The sequence below is a fragment of the Archocentrus centrarchus genome, chromosome 10 (genome assembly GCF_007364275.1).
Source record: "Archocentrus centrarchus isolate MPI-CPG fArcCen1 chromosome 10, fArcCen1, whole genome shotgun sequence".
Classification (NCBI taxonomy): domain Eukaryota; kingdom Metazoa; phylum Chordata; class Actinopteri; order Cichliformes; family Cichlidae; genus Archocentrus; species Archocentrus centrarchus.
Window position 1 is genome coordinate 35,035,546 of NC_044355.1, and position 16,086 is coordinate 35,051,631.

A 16,086-nucleotide genomic window follows, 5' to 3' on the forward strand; every position below is an offset into this window, starting at 1 on the left:
GGGTTCGGACTTCTTCTTCTATTTTTGCAGCTCAGTGCAAGTTCAGTAAATATTACCGCCCACCACAGGCAAACGTTAAAATAACATGCGAGATATTTTATTCCTTTTTCTTTCACACAAATAAATACATAAAGAAATAGAAAATATACTACAGTCTCTCTCTCTGTCTCTCCTCCACTCACTCCCACCACTCACATCCTGACCCAGGTCAACTGTCCTCTGAAATCAATCACCATCTCTGTGGTCTTATCGACATTAGAAGCAGATGATTTCTCCCAGACCACTCCACAAAATCAACCTTTAGTGTTCTGTTCTCCTCTTCTGGCCCATTGTTAATGCACTATATTGCCAAAAGTATTCACTTACCCATCCAAACCATTGAATTCAGGTGTTCCAGTCACCTCCATGTGCACAGGTGTATAAACAAGCACCTAGGCATGCAGACTGCTTCTACAAACATTTGTGAAAGAATGGGTCGCTCTCAGGAGCTCAGTGAATTCCAGTGTGGTACTGTGAAGGATGCCACCTGTGCAACAAGTTCAGCTGTGAAATTTCCCCACTATTAAATATTCCACAGTAAACTGTTAGTGGGATTATAAAAACGTGGAAGCGATTGGAAATGACAGCCACTGAGCCATTAAGTGTTAGGCCACATAAAATCACAAACTGGGGTCAACAGATGCTGAGGGTCATAGTGCGCAGATGTCGCCAACTTTCTGCAGTCAATCACTACAGACCTCCAAACTTCACGTGGCCTTCAGATTAACTCAAGAACAGTGTGTAGAGACCTGCATGGAATGGGTTTCCATGGCGGAGCAGCTGCATCCAAGCCTTACATCACCAAGCTCAATGCAAAGCATTGGATGCAGTGGTGTAAAGCACACCACCACTGCATAGAGCAGTGGAGACGTGTTCTCTGGAGTGATAAATCCCGTTTTTTTCGTCTGGCAATCTGACGGATGTGTCTGGGTTTGGTGGTTGCCAGGAGAGCGGCATTTGTTTGACTGTATTGTGCCAGGTTTAAAGTTTGGTGGTGGTGGGGATTATGGTGTGGAGGGGTTTTCCCTGATGTTAGCAAATGTGCATCACTCTGGGAAAATGAGCCAGTGTAACCCAGTACACAGCAAAGTGTGTAATAAAGCTGCCTATCTGCTCCAGGAAATCACGTGGCTGTGACGTTTTGCCTGTCCAAGGTGTGAAAAAAAACCCACTCTCGGTACAAGGCATTCTGCAGATTCTCTTGGCTGACTTTTTGTCTTTCTTTTCTAAAAATACTGATTCTATTACCTCTTGCCCTTGACACCCCCGATACAAAAAAGCAGACAGAGTACCTGAGAGTGAGCAACAGGGTGAAATACAGGTACAGTGTACCCTGGAAGGTGGGAAAACCTTTTTCATTAAAGAAGATTAAAATAAACACTGTCTTTAAATCCAGTATTCAGTTCTAATAAAATACCAGCATCATTAATATATATGGTGTAAATAAATTGGTTCTTCAGACTGTTGTAAAGTAAACCCAGTTAGTCTCTTACAAGTTCAGAAAAATGTCCAACCACAGCCTTACCAATTATAATCAGGCAGCAGTATGAGCGCCTGTGCTCACACTAACGAGCACTGTATGTATTTCATAGACTGTATGACTGACTCACTCTTTTTTCTCTCTCCTGACAAATGACTGGACCAATAAACAAGGTAATTCAAAGCAATACTAGAAACATAAATAAATAAATCTACATTGACCTTCAGTGATCAGCTGACGTCAATGTGTAGGATGATTATCTGGGCTGACTTTGGGTTACGGCTAGGTCCTGCCCCCCCCACCAAAAAAAAAAAAGTGGCAATGAGACTCACACTGACAGACAGTTAAGGCACTTTAATTTCAGCAACAATCACATCTGAACAAATATTCTCTTTGTCCAAGTTGATAAGGCAGGCAATTAAAACTTAACACACAAAATGCACCCTTCGCTGAGTTTGTATTTTACCAGTAATCATGTATACACACATATGAACATATTTGAATGTTACCTTGCCACTTTCAGGAAGTATGATCTGTTCCATCAACTCTTAACAGCAAAGATTATTATAAACACCACTTTCTTTCATTCAACATATTTTCATACAATTTGCTGTTTTTCATTTGAAAATGAATGGGGAGAGACAGTGATATTGAGTCACCAAGGACCGCCTGATTATGGGAATTTAAAGGACCATGTAATAACACGCCAATAACTTTATTTTATAAATCATATGGCTTAAAATCATGGATCAGGGCCCTGTCCCAAAAAGCACATTTAGGGAAAGCTCTGGGTTCCCTCCACATGAGAGAAACTCTTGAGTTTTCTGTTCCAAAAAGAAAATTAATTTAACGGTCAACAGACCGTGTGTACCTCACTACAGCAGGTTTTCTCTGACTCTTCTCCTCCTGCTGCACCTGATCCACTCTCCTTCATTTCCTCATTCATTAGGTCCATATCAGAACACATACTGGAGCGCAATAAACATGCTCACGTTTGTTCTTTACAAACAGGAAATCCCAGTTACACATTTGCTGTAACATGAGCAGTTTTATAACCACTCAGTTATTAATACAAAGGCATTCAAGGCAATCACTGGACATTGTGGATCTAGTAACAGCTCAAAATAAAATCTGAAGGCACATCGTCAGTCAGTTCCCCTGCAATGAAACCTTTACCCAATGTTGTTATAATCACTGTTTAAGTCAAATTAATTGGCATGATTGAAGCATGCAAAATTATCTGCAAAATTTCCCCACATTCAGCTACAAACTATTTAAACAATGTGCTGTGAAGTTTATCAAGTCACATTGTCAGCAATATTCCATCAAAGTCTACATGTTAAATCTAAATATCACATTTAAATTTAAATGTTAGATCTGAGTGATCAGTCATTCGTCATGTTGTTGATAAAAAAAAATGTCAGTGGGCATCTTGTTGTCAATATTTGAGCAAAGATGAGGCTGAAAGAACATTAAATTTTTAAAGCAGGAGCTTGTGATAATATTCTGAGAGCATTTCATGTTGAGATATTTTCACAAGTTGAAATACAGTCATTAAATGTTGTTGAGCAACATTTTGAAAGGTACAACATCTGAAAGCTCCGTCTCAGTATTATTTCCTCTGAACGAGTCTTACTGGGTCTAAATAATATCACATGTATCAATAATATGTAGTTATAGCTGAGTAATTTCTTAAAATTACTGTTCCTCCCCAGTTTTTTTTATACGTCACACAATAAAAACAAATAATGTCATACCTTTATGGTTGACACACATTCCACAGTCCACGGGATTTATTATTTATTTATTTACTTGTTGAAGGTTTTTTTCGCTATTCACATGTACTAAAGTCAGGATGAATATACTAACTAAGAGCTGATCTCTGATAAGCCTTTCTAGAATTTTTTTCCCAGCTCAGAGATAGTCAACTAAGAATTTATGGTTAGCCACGGTGTTTGTTAAACCTGCTTTCTGGAAGTGGGCACAGATAAACCGATCCAGATATTTCACTTCCTATTAGCCTTAGTGGAAGATAAACAACCAGAGCTGCAAATACCAACAGTAGAAACTCAGGAACAATCAAGGAAAGCATTACTAAGCAGGGAAGTATTTGTACGTAAAAAAGACAAGTGTAAGGCTACCAACAGCTCCATGTACGGTCTAAACTGTTACAACGTTTCCACTGAAATATTGTTTGCCCAATTACCACACAGAGTACAACTACCAGATCCCAAGACTCTGTTTTCTAGAGAACATTACTTCCAACTGAATTCCAAATTTATCATCCCTTTAAAAAATGTTTATATAATACAGTAGATCAGTGGTTCTCAAAGTCGAGTGCTGCAGCCCACTGAAGGAACAGAAAATCCTAAAAAAACTTCAATAAAAAGCAGTAAACTCAGGTTAAACTAATGAGCAATACCGCAAACTAACCACCTCCTATTACCAGCTTTAATTCACTTTTTATTTAAATAAATACATTTATATAAATATATAACTGCATACTTGTGAGTCATTTAAAACTGAATTTCTGTTATTACTGCAGCCTTCCTGCAGTACCTCCGCAGCCCACCAGGGGGCCGCAGCCCACACTTAGGGAACCACGGATGAAAATTTTTTTTTTTTTTTTTTTAAATCAAGGGAAAATTTCATATATTTCCTTAGTGATGAGAAGACTGACAACACCTTATCAGGCTGAGCCTCGGTCTGGAACCAGAGACAAAGGCTCACTGGGATTTTTGTCCACTACGTTCAAAATAAATCAAAATCAAGCAATCTGGTGAAAATTCTGATCAAGAAGACAACTGTTGGTACATAATGTTTATACTGCACAGAAGTGAAGAGAGTCCTGTTGGTGATTAAAAAAAAAATTGTAAACGTACAGTGTGTGTTGGCTTTTATGTAACCGATAAGACGACGAATCACGGCTTAGCAAACAGCTATTCAGCAATGATGCCGTGGACAACTCCCAGCTTTCTGACAGCCCTTCCTGTCCTCCAATTCATACTTGCTTTGAATCAGGAGGATGTTTATCAGCCCTAACTCATCAGGAAGCTGCAACATAGACAAGACAACTTTCAACAATCAGTATCTGGATATAAAGCACCATCTCAGCCAATCACAGGGAATTAACGAGGATAATCTGATATTAATGTGTTTGTCCGTACCTGTATGGATATCCATGGTACTTGGCTCTGAAAATGGACAGCAACCAACTGAAGAACAGCATAACTAGACCAATACCTGCAACACACATAACTGACACACACACACACACACACACACACACACACACACACACACACACACACACACACACACACACACACACACACACACAGAGTGCTGCTATTATACATAGTCATGCATTATACACAAAAATAAACAAAGGTATAACGATTCACTGATTACAATATTAAACATTGAGACACTCAAATCAAATACAAGTTTAGAAAAGGACATTTTAAACATTTTCAAGCAATTAGTATCTGAAATCTTTGGACCGAAAAACACCAGATGTGATCGAACTGTTCTGAAATAGGTCATATCATTATTTCTCAACAATTTATAATTTGGAAGATTTTTGCCTTTGAGGTCGTCATCTTATGTGTTGCCAAAAATGCTTTCAGAGTGACTGCTGCTTTTAAATCACGTCCTGGAAATCTCTGTTTCTTTGATTCACGGGACTGAACCCTGCAACTTTTTGACCACACCTCAAATTTGGTTGACAACAAAATGTTATTTTAATACAAAATAAATTAAAATTACAGCTTCAACTGGCAGTTTAGAATTTGGCCAACTGAGTAAATCTGCTAGAAATGCTAGAAAAGTTTTGGTTCCCTACTTGAGGAGTTTTTGACGCTAACATTTGGTTGACAGTAAAACAATTAATGGCATAAATTCCCATTTCATATATTTTTGCTAACATTTAATCTGTAATATAGGTTTTGGCTGTCAGTTACGTAATTAAATTTTTTAATTAAACTAAATTTGTGTGTGTGTGTGTGTGTGTACACATACTCTTTCTCTTTCCAATATCCATGTCTGAAGTAGCAGCCTCACATAGTAGGACTATCCCCATGGTAACAGCAGCATCTGATAGTGAGGTCAAGGGATGAACAACGAGTGCATGGTGTCCATCAACTCAGGACCAAAGATGATGCCCCGAGTCTGCTAACACCTGGGACATTTTAAAAACTTGTACTTTATTGGTAACGGGGCCACCATCAACCCCAGAAATTATTATTATTATTTTTAATATTATGGATAACTTAAGACCTCAAAATCAACATAGCAAAACAGAATTTAAAATTGGCTCAAAAATGTTAAAGGGCATCTGTTCAGTAAGTGGTGCAGAGAATGGTCATTAATATGCATGATGAAGAACAGTTCAGTGAAGAGTTGATAAAGAATTTCAGGTGTGTTTAGTGTGTACTGGATATAAAAGTGTCAATTTACACATAGCTGGAGGATACTGAAGAGGAGGACGATGTGTGTCTCAGCCACAAACTGTGCCTGACTGCTGCCGTGGATATAACTCTGAAAACACAGTAAAATCTCTTACTTTTCCAATTAATGTACTCGCTCTCTCTAGTACCTACTCAGCTTGACTCAATTAGATTTTTAGGGTTTTTCCATTAGGTGTTAGTACCTGGTACTTTTTAGTACCTACTTGGCTATGGTTCCAAGCGAGCTGAGACGAGCCAAAAAATGTGACGTCAAAAGAATGCATGAGAGTGACTCCTTTACAAAAATCAAACCTGCCGTTTCTGAGACCCAGCAATGAGGGAAATGGGGAAATGCCCACACACTAACCAACAAAGACATTTTTGTTCATGGTGGCTGACAACAAAATCCAGAGGAGGCTAGACGGAGCGACCATTTGTGTTTGTGTCAAATTCAAATGACGTCACAGGACTTTTGGGCAGCCTTAGTGAGGTGGTACCAAATTGTAATGGAAAATGAACAAAGCTAGATAGGGTAGAGTCGAGTCGAGCTGAGTTGGTACTACTACAAAAGAGACATTAGAATGGTCAAGATACAGTTGTGGTCAGAAGTTTTCATACACTTAACATGGGCATGAACATCATGGTAATTTTGAAGGTTTTACAATGTCTTAAACTTGACAAGACCAAGAGACCAAGACAAAGAACTGGCATGCTACAAAGTGGACATCACTGCCCTGAGTGAAACAAGGCTGGCTGACAAAGGGCAACTGACTGAGGTTGGCAATGGCTGCACCTTTTTCTGGAGTGGCTTTGCCTTCAAGACCCAACTTGTCTGGAAGCTCTCCAAGCTGCCTGATGGCCTGAATGACTGTCTCATGACACTCCAACTCCCTCTGGGTAGACAGAGCTATGCTACTCTCATCAGCACCTACACCCCAATGATGACTACCCCAGACAATGTGAAAGATAAGTTTATGAAGAGCTTGACTCACTGATCTCCCATGCCCCATAGTCTGAGAAGCTTATGGCCTTTAGCGACTTCAGCGCAAGAGCAGGGACTGACGACATGACCTTGACCTGCTTGATCAGCAGGGCTGATGGCTGCAACAGCAACGGTATTCTGTTACTGATGACATGTACCACACGTCTAGTCATCACTAATCCTGCCTCCGTATCTGCAACAAGACATTGTGGATGCACTCTCGCTCTAAGCACTGACATCTGCTGAACTATGTTATCACTAGAAAGAGGGGCTGGCAAGACATACGAGTTACCAAGGCCATGAGCAGCGCTGACCGCTGGACAGACCACCGGCCCATCACCCCCAAGCTCAAGCTCTGCATCTTCCTAAAGCGCAGACCACAAAGTCAGAAGACAAGAAAGAGACTCAACACTGTCAAGTTGAGAAGCAGCAGGACAGCTGTGGAGTTTGCTGATGCTTTGGACAGCAAACTTCAGGATACTCCTTGTGACCAATTCAGTCTGAAGGAATAGTGGTTGACTTGTAGGGAAGCTGTACATGCCGTTGTTCTGGAATACCTCAGACTAGCTACTCGCAAACACCAAGACTGGTTCAATGAGAACGATGAGAAGATCTATGCACTCCTGGCAGAAAGCATTGCCTACTCTGCGCTAACTAGAATGACCCTGCAATGACCTCGAAGAAAGACGTTCTCCTCAGCTGCTGCAGTAAAGTCCAGAAGCAGCTGCGAGAGATGCAAGACACGTGGCTGAGCAAAAAAGCAGATGAAATCTAAGGCTATGCTGACAGCCAAAATACAAACAATTCTATGATGCCCTCAAGGCTGTTTGTGGTCCTCAGTCCTCAGGATCCTCACCCCTCCTCAGCACCAACGCATCACAGCTACTGACTAAAAGGAAGTTGATCCCAGACAATGAAGTGCTGCAGCGCTCGGGCTTGTCCAGCATTTACACCCTTCTTCACAAGTAAGTGTATGTGGATGTAACCTTCAGACCACAACTGTATGAGGGTGGTATTTTCTGAAAAGCTCAACTAGGCAAATAATCTGATATTCTGTTTGAATAGAAAGAGTTGCCAAGTAATATCTTCCATGAGAAATTGTTGAATTATGGAATATATGCAGTCCTATTGTTACAAGGTTAGCAAGACATTTCAGTCTTTTTATACAGATTTTTCCTAAGTTAACCAGTACTACATGTCAGTTAGGTGCATTGTGTTATATTTGTAATTATTCTGTTGGGGCCAATATATTATTGAGAATACATGATGAACTTCACATTTCTATCTTACAACTTGTCCTGTGCTGGGGTTCTTGTGAGCATAAGGTGGTCCTCTGATGTGGTTCCACATCTGGCCTGAAGTCATGATCAAGACAAAGCACTGAAACACAGATAACAATGCATCTCTGCATAAGACAAAGAGTCAGCAGCAGAGAAACTTAATGAGCTACTGGGTATTCAATTGGAATTTTAATTTGGACAAAAACATTCAGGAGAACTGTTTACTAACTTGGCCATTCTTCCCTTTAAAATTATAAGGTTCTATCTGACATTTTTGACGAAGTTGACTTATTTGTTGACCACTAATCAACAATATGTAAGAGATTTTTTTCAACTATGTACAACTTTGGCCATTTTATTCACAAAACAAAAAGGTTCTATCTGAAAAATCAAGCTTTAACTTGGTATTATAAGGTTCTATTATTTAATATCTCAAAATGGGTCAGAATGCAGATAGAAACTTAGGGGGACACATTATCAGATTAATGGAGTCAAGCATTTTCAAAATCAATGGAGTCTAAGGAGAAAGAGGTTGTTATATAATATAAACCTTTTACAGCATAGAATTGCCTTTTCATCACTTGCGGTGAATTTTGGATTTTGGGCTACATACACTAAAAAATACTCACTCATCCATCCAAACCACTAAATTCACGTGTTCCACCTATTTCCACGTGCACAGGTGTATAAACCAAGCACCTAGCCATGCAGACTGTTTCTACAAACATTAGTCAAAGAATGGGTCGCTCTCTGGAGCTCAGAGAATTCCAGCATGGTACCGTGATAGGATGCCACCTGTGCAACAAGTCCAGTCATGAAATTTCCTCACTGCTAAATAATCCACAGTCAGCTGTTAGTGGGATTATTGTAAAAAAGTGGAAGCGACTGGGAATGACAGAAACTCATCCACAAAGTGGTAGGCCATGTAAAATGACAGACTGAGGTCAGCAGATGCTGAGGTGTATGGTGCACAGAGGTCACCAACTTTGCACAGAGTCAATCACTTCCGACCTCCAAACTTCACGTGGCCTTCAGATTAGCTCAAGAACAGTGTGTAGAGAGCTTCATGGAATGGGTTTCATAACACTCCCTTAAGGTAGGTGCCTTTTTCACACACCAGTCAATGTTACGTGCCTTAACAATAAAACAAACCAAAAAAAATTCTTCTGAAAATTTTCAGGTACAAGGACTGGACTGAAAAATTTGTGCAAAAGCAGCCAATGTCCAAAGAAAAACTTTGAAAAACCTTCTGAAATCCTGGAGAGCTCGAAAGACTTACAAAAAAGGCTCCTTGGAAGCAAAATATAAATAAGGGATGGCTAAACATCTGCACACTATTGTACCTTAAATTTTTGTTTGAAATGTGACTTGTATTGAGCCATAAATAAAAATAAACATGCCAAAGTGCAGACAATGTTACATATACTTTTGGACATAGCATGGAGATGGATGACAGAAGATTTTGATCAAAATAGTCACTGCTTTTTAAGAATCATCTACTGGGTTTTCTACTCTCCACTCTGGAAACCTTGGTTTAGCACTGGGCATTTAAGCATGTATGTGTGCATGATGGTAGTTGTTACCAGTGCAGAGAAGGCCCAGACACTTTTGTTAAAGAGAAACTCTAAATTGTGTCTTCGTAGATATGCAAGTCCACCAATCACAGCCAGAAGGAATCCCAGCAAGAGAGGCCCTGCATAGTTGGGAGGACGAATGACACGGATCTGAAACATACAAACATGATTACAGACTCCAGAGCCTCCTACCAACAGTGAATTTAGATACTCTTGTTGGAATTTGCTGGATTTATTTTAAAGCAAACATCTTCACTGATCTCATTGAGAACCCACTTTCACAGCACGTTTGACACTTACCTGTACATCAGTTCTGTCTGCCACCCATCTAGCAAGCTGCTCAGCTGCAAAGCCTCGGACCTGCAGCTCATATGTATCAGACCTGCGAGGTTTCCCTTTGGATGGGAAGTGGAGGAATGTTGGGGCAGAATTCATATTCAGCTGAAAACAGACAGATAACATATACTAAGACAGGTGTAGCTATGGGGTACAATAGTACTCGGGGAATCCACTAATAAAGTAGAATCCTTGTGGATGCCTCATCAAATCTCATCTCAGCCATTTCAAGTCTTTTTCTTTGGACTGTAGGCACAGGGAGAACATTCAAACTCCACACAGAAAGGCCCGAATGTTTAAATATTGCATACATTTTTAGGTAGACTAAATTTGTGTGCAAAGGTTTAAACATTACATATAATATAAAATTTACTCTAAAACTAATATGGTGGTATTAAAATAACTGAAAAATTTGTCTCCTAAAGATTCATGTAGGTTCACCATTAGTTGTAGAAAATATTTGAAAAAAGTTTATGCTTTAGTACTTCTATTGTCCCATTTTTGCAATAATAATCTTATTAATAAAAATATTGATATTTTACTCATTTTAAGTAAATCAACTGAGTGCCAACATTAACTTATTTAGAACAGTTTCTCTCATTTTTGGAACCCCAGGTGACCCTCAGAAATATTAACCAAATTAATGCAAATACAACTTTATGTAAGTTGCAATGACTACACTATAATACTATGGTAACAACTTAAATATGTGCATGTGGGGACTAGATGTGTTTGTATCATTAAAATTGTTGACTCTGAGGAAAGTTATTGTGCCACTAATACATATAAAATACTTTTTGGGGTGGGGGTCACAGACCAAATTATATATCTTTGTGTGGGGTGATACAGATGAAAGACTATTGAAATATGTTTAGTCTTACAGAAGAAAACATCTCACCATCTGAAAGACATCTGATCCTTCATCAAAATCGACAGACGCAAAAAAGACTTTATTAGTAAATGCTGAAGAATAACGCCAAGAGTTAGCCAGCACCTGGAACTCCTCATCAGCTTGCCTGAAAAGAAAATACGTTTCAAAAGTCATAAATCCAAATAAATGAAGTAAAAGCAGTACATGCTCCTCTTGTTGCTGCTTGTTACCTGCAGACCCCACACTGTCTCTGTGGCTGCAGCGCAGTAAACATGATGACCACTGAGTAGTTTCTAGGTGGAGCCTTGACAAAACGACGAAACTTATCTCCATTCATTTTAATGACTGATCGCTTGGAAGCCCACTCCATCATCTGCGTGACCTTCTCTGACAGCAGAGTCTAAACACAACGAAGACACCAAGACAACTGCTAAAACCCCTGAAGTTGAAACAAACGCCTTTCTATTCACTTTATTTTCATTCAGTTAAAACATGCTTTTATGGAATTAGGATAAAAGTGACAAAAGCGAAGATTTAATTTCCGGTTTAATAACGTCCAGTCCAACACAAAGTTTACAATCAATAACTGGGTAAACCGAAGCTATTAATTCAGGTCAAAGTAATGTTATCTTATGAAAGTAGCGCCTTGTTTAAGCTACTGAGGCAACTGATAAAACTACATTAGATAATCTGTTACTGAGCTTTTTCTGGTTGCTGTTAGCTTAAGCTAGCTACCTAAAATGGTACGGAAACAGAAAGACGAGGAACTTTGACGAAGTTGCAAAAACTCCCTCCAAAGTTTAAGAACTCTCTTGGTTATACGCTACTGAAGACATCACCTCTCTTTTCTTCTGTGCCTCAACGGATTCATAGCAGAAGATAACGAGAAGAAGCAGCGAAGTGAAAAGTTTTCTTGACATTCTGCTACACTATCCACTCTGCTACCGGCCACACACACACCCGCGAACACGCGATAATAGCCTGTCAGCTTTCCATTGGTCACCTCTCAGCCAATCGCAGAGAGCTGTTCTTCCTTCTTGTTTCCTTCTTCTTCGTTTTAATAAACAATCGCAACCAAAGCTGAACATTGTCGCCACCTACAGCTGTGTTGGGGTGCGTTCAAATAGTCCATCTTCCTAACTGAGAAAAGTGACCCTAAGTATCTGCGTGGCAGCCATAATAAGGGCTGTTCCAGCTCTCTAAATACTAAGAAAAGGAGCTTTAGTGCTCCCTTTATTTCCTCCTTTGGCACAGCATACACTGGGGCTATGCTTTATGAATGGAGAGCAGAAAATGCTGTCCCATAATTTATTGTTCATGAAAACAATCAACAAAAAGTGGCAGATCATATGAATGTTAATTGTAATTGCATTTTCCATTTCATGCCATAACCTGGTAAAATGTTTTGAAGTGCAAAACCCAGCACGTCTGAGGAGGGAGCATGAAGGAGAGTGTAAGCCTGTTAACCACGCGCATAAATGCACCCATCGCTTTTTTCCTTTTATTTTTAATAGCACATTGCAACATTCAAACATTAATCTAACACACTAACACGGATTCATTAATAGTTGCATTTTCACAGACATTTCTTTTTGTATTCATTAACAGAGATGCTGCTTGTTGTGCGCGCACTGCAGACAAAAAGACAGCTTTACTGAGGAGAAATAAGCAGGGCTTGTCTCACAGACTTTGTAATTCACATTTGCGTGACTCATTGAAATATTCTTCTTCTGGGGGAAACTCTACATAAGGCCAGTTCCAAAAATACTGTTCACAACTTTTAGTTACAAGGAAAAGCACAGGACCAGACCCGAAACGGCTCCGTTCATATTCCAAACTCATCCGGTCGGTGTGCCAAAAAGTGATTGTCTGCCAAAAACTGATTACCGGTATTTGCCAGAAAATGATTGCCTGTATTGAAACTGTCATAGGTAAAAATAGGTAAAAATTCCTAAAACCTTCCACCCATGCATAAATATAATAATACCTAATAATTTGCTTATTTAATAATTTACTTCAAAGAGATCTGTGTGTTTGAGGTCTTATTAGATGTCAGTAAAATGTGTAATCACTGAACATGATAATCCTTCACTGCTGGGGAAACTCTGTAAAGCTGTCACAGCTAAAAGTTGATTTTTTTCTTCCATAATAACAAGTGCAACATAAAAATTAAGTCACAGTCACCATAAACTGCCATGAACCACTGTGTGGAAGGCAGGAACTGGATTCTGATGCAGACTCCTGAGACAAGACTGAACTTAGAAACACGCAGCTTTATATGCTGCTAAACTCAGAGAAGCTGTACAAAATATAAATTGGGCTGAACAGGAGCCAGGAATACATTAACCAGGAATAAACTAGGAAACACAACAGAACACACAGCGTAGGAAACCGCCGACACAGCAAAGAACTGAAGACGACACAAACAATATAAACACAAGAGGCAAAGAGAGGAGAGGAAACTAAGAATTAAACAGAGACAACAGAACTGAAAGAGCAGAACAGAAACAGTGGCTCACAGACTCAGGACCAGCTTAAAGCTCTGCTGGATGACGTTCTGCTGTTCAGTGGGAAAACTGGAGTCTGGAGTAGTTTTTTGGAGCCCCGGCCCATGGAGTCACTGCAGTGGTCTGAGTCAAATAATTAGCATGATTTTTTTTTAATGCAGTCAGTTTATAGTCAGTTTGGTGACAGTGTTGTTCAGGAGGAACGTCTCCATGCATCCAGCTAATTTTTCCCACATTCTTCCCGTTCTAACTGATCTTCCTCCAACATCTTCACAGAAAGAGGAGCCAGGATGGAGGAAATCTATGGTGGAGTGCAGAGAGGGAGAAAAAGCTTCCTCTCATAATACTTACAATAATACATAAGTAATGTGTTATATTACATGCACACAGACGAGTGCGTGTTCTTATTGATGAAGCTACCAAGCACCGTTAATCCAGTGTGAAAACTTCGACTAGCTAAATAAATGCAAACACAAGCCAACAATAAACATATACAGGAAAAATGTAGCGAGGTTTTTCATGTTTCTGTATCACATTCATTTATTCTTAATTTCCTCAAATAAATGTCCAAAATATAAATGTGCTGACTCAGCAACACTAATTAGTGTTTGTCAGATGTGAGATTCACAGTAAAATGTGCTGACTGATATCTGCCTGCTTTTTTATATATTTTAAAAAGCTTCATTTACTCAAGCATGAAATACATTTCTGTTTGTGAGCGCTTTGAGTGCTCATACTGAGTAGAAAAGCGCTATATAAGAACTAGTCCATTTACCATTTGTCAAATGGACAGAAAGACACAAACAGACATAAGCAAGGTAACGCTGGCTCACTGCCCTCGCTACAGGCAGCTCCTCCTTAGTTAACACACAACAAAAAAGATGATAAACTGACCTGGTATCAAAGCTCCTCCTCCTTTTTCCTTCTGGCTCCTCCATGGTCATCCACCTGCATGTGCTCATGACATCAGAAGAGACACCACAACAGTGTTAGCGCTGCATAGTTAACTCATAATTCATATTTTAGGTGGAAAAACAGACTCACTGCTGAAGAAAGAGAAGTCTTACTAACAGAGACTGGTGCTGTTGGAGTCAATTAGTCTTTAAGATAGATTGACTTGAATTAGGCAGCGTGCAGAGATGAGACCGCCTGAATAAGATCAACAGCAGTGAGCTGCAGGCTGCAACACAACATAGAGGTATAATATTAATAAAGATGATTCATCTGAAAGAAACTGATGACTTTTCTATGTCCTAGTGTCCGTTCAGATCAACATCCAGATTCTCCTCCATTATTTACCTGTTCTTTAATTCTGGAAGTTGACAGGATATATGTGTACAGACAGGAGTATTCAGCAACAAGGAAGCAAAAACAGGATCATGGATGAGCTCAAGGTCAGGAAATATGATGAGCTGCTGAATCTGAGTCAAATAAATGTAATTTATGAACCTTTGCAGATCATAACTCAGTCTCTCTCTCTCTCTCTCTCTCTGTATATATATATATATATATATATATATATATATATATATATATATATATATATATAAAAAATCCCAGCTAGCCCCTACGGGCAGTCTATTTTGACCTCCAAGCTTGGGTTCTCTACCAGAGGCCTGGGAGCTTGAGGGTCCTGCGCAGTATCTTAGCTGTTCCCAGTATTGCGCTCTTCTGGACAGAGATCACAGATGTTGTTCCAGGAATCTGCTGGAGCCACTCTCCCAGTTTGGCGGTCACTGCCCCGAGTGTACGATTACCACGGGGTCCACTGTTACCTTCATCTTCCACATCCTTTCCAGCTCCTCTCTGAGTCCTTGGTATTTGGCTGAATGACTTCCGACCGGTGGCACTCACCTCACATCTAATGAAGATGTTGGAGCAGCTCTTCCTCAGCCTCCTCAGACCCTAGGTGCAACACGCCCAGGACCGGCTGCAGTTTGCATACCAGGCAGGCGTCAATGTTGAGGACGCCATCCTCTACCTACTACCTCGAGCACACTCTCACCTGGATATGGGGAATGGCATGGTGAGGATCCTTTTCCTAGATTTCTCAAGTGCCTTTAACACCATCCAGCCCCTCATACTTCAGGATAAACTAAACAGGATGAGAGCGGACCCCTGCCTGGTCAATTGGATCTCCAGCTACCTCACCGACAGGCCGCAGTATGTCAGGCTGAAAGACACCATGTCTGACACTGTGATCAGCAACACCGGGGCACCCCAGGGGACGGTGCTGTCCCCTCTTCTCTTCACCTTGTACACTGCAGACTTCTGCTACAACTCTGAGCTGTGTCCCATCCAGAAGTTTGCTGATGACACAGCCATTGTGGGGTGTATCAGGGATGACAGAGAGGAGGAATATAGGAACCTAGTGAGGGACTTTGCTGTCTGGTGCCACAGGAACCACCTGCAGCTCAACACCTCAAAGACCAAGGAGCTGGTCATTGACTTCAGGAAGTCCAGACCAAGGTCACGGCCAGTTCAAATTGAGGGAGTTGAGGTAGAGACCGTAGATGCCTACAAGTACCTTGGACTGTGGCTGGACAGCAAGCTGGACTGGACAAGCAAC

The 16,086-nt window shown here is 40.3% G+C and overlaps 1 protein-coding gene across 1 annotated transcript; it reads right to left on the minus strand.

Annotated features, from left to right (window-relative positions):
• Positions 1-1,858: 1,858 nt before the first annotated feature.
• On the minus strand, positions 1,859-11,992 carry LOC115787278 (magnesium transporter protein 1-like). The gene is made up of 10 exons (XM_030739885.1): positions 11,850-11,992; positions 11,241-11,410; positions 11,038-11,155; positions 10,104-10,244; positions 9,813-9,953; positions 8,240-8,329; positions 5,995-6,058; positions 5,540-5,614; positions 4,687-4,777; positions 1,859-4,573 (listed from the first exon to the last, which is right to left on the minus strand). The coding sequence occupies exons 1-10, from the start codon at positions 11,928-11,930 to the stop codon at positions 4,558-4,560; spliced, it is 987 nt and encodes a 328-aa protein (XP_030595745.1). The 5' UTR covers positions 11,931-11,992; the 3' UTR covers positions 1,859-4,557.
• Between the last annotated feature and the right edge of the window lie 4,094 nt (positions 11,993-16,086).

Coding starts and splice junctions, on each gene's coding strand:
- LOC115787278 (XM_030739885.1), bottom strand. CDS start 11,930: ATGTCAAGAAAACTTTTCACTTCGCTGCTTCTTCTCGTTATCTTCTGC. Junction 10,245..11,037: donor GATCAGATGTCTTTCAGATG/GTGAGATGTTTT, acceptor GTCTGTTTTCAG/CTGAATATGAATTCTGCCCC. Junction 6,059..8,239: donor ACCCCAGCACAGGACAAGTT/GTAAGATAGAAA, acceptor CTGTGTTTTCAG/AGTTATATCCACGGCAGCAG.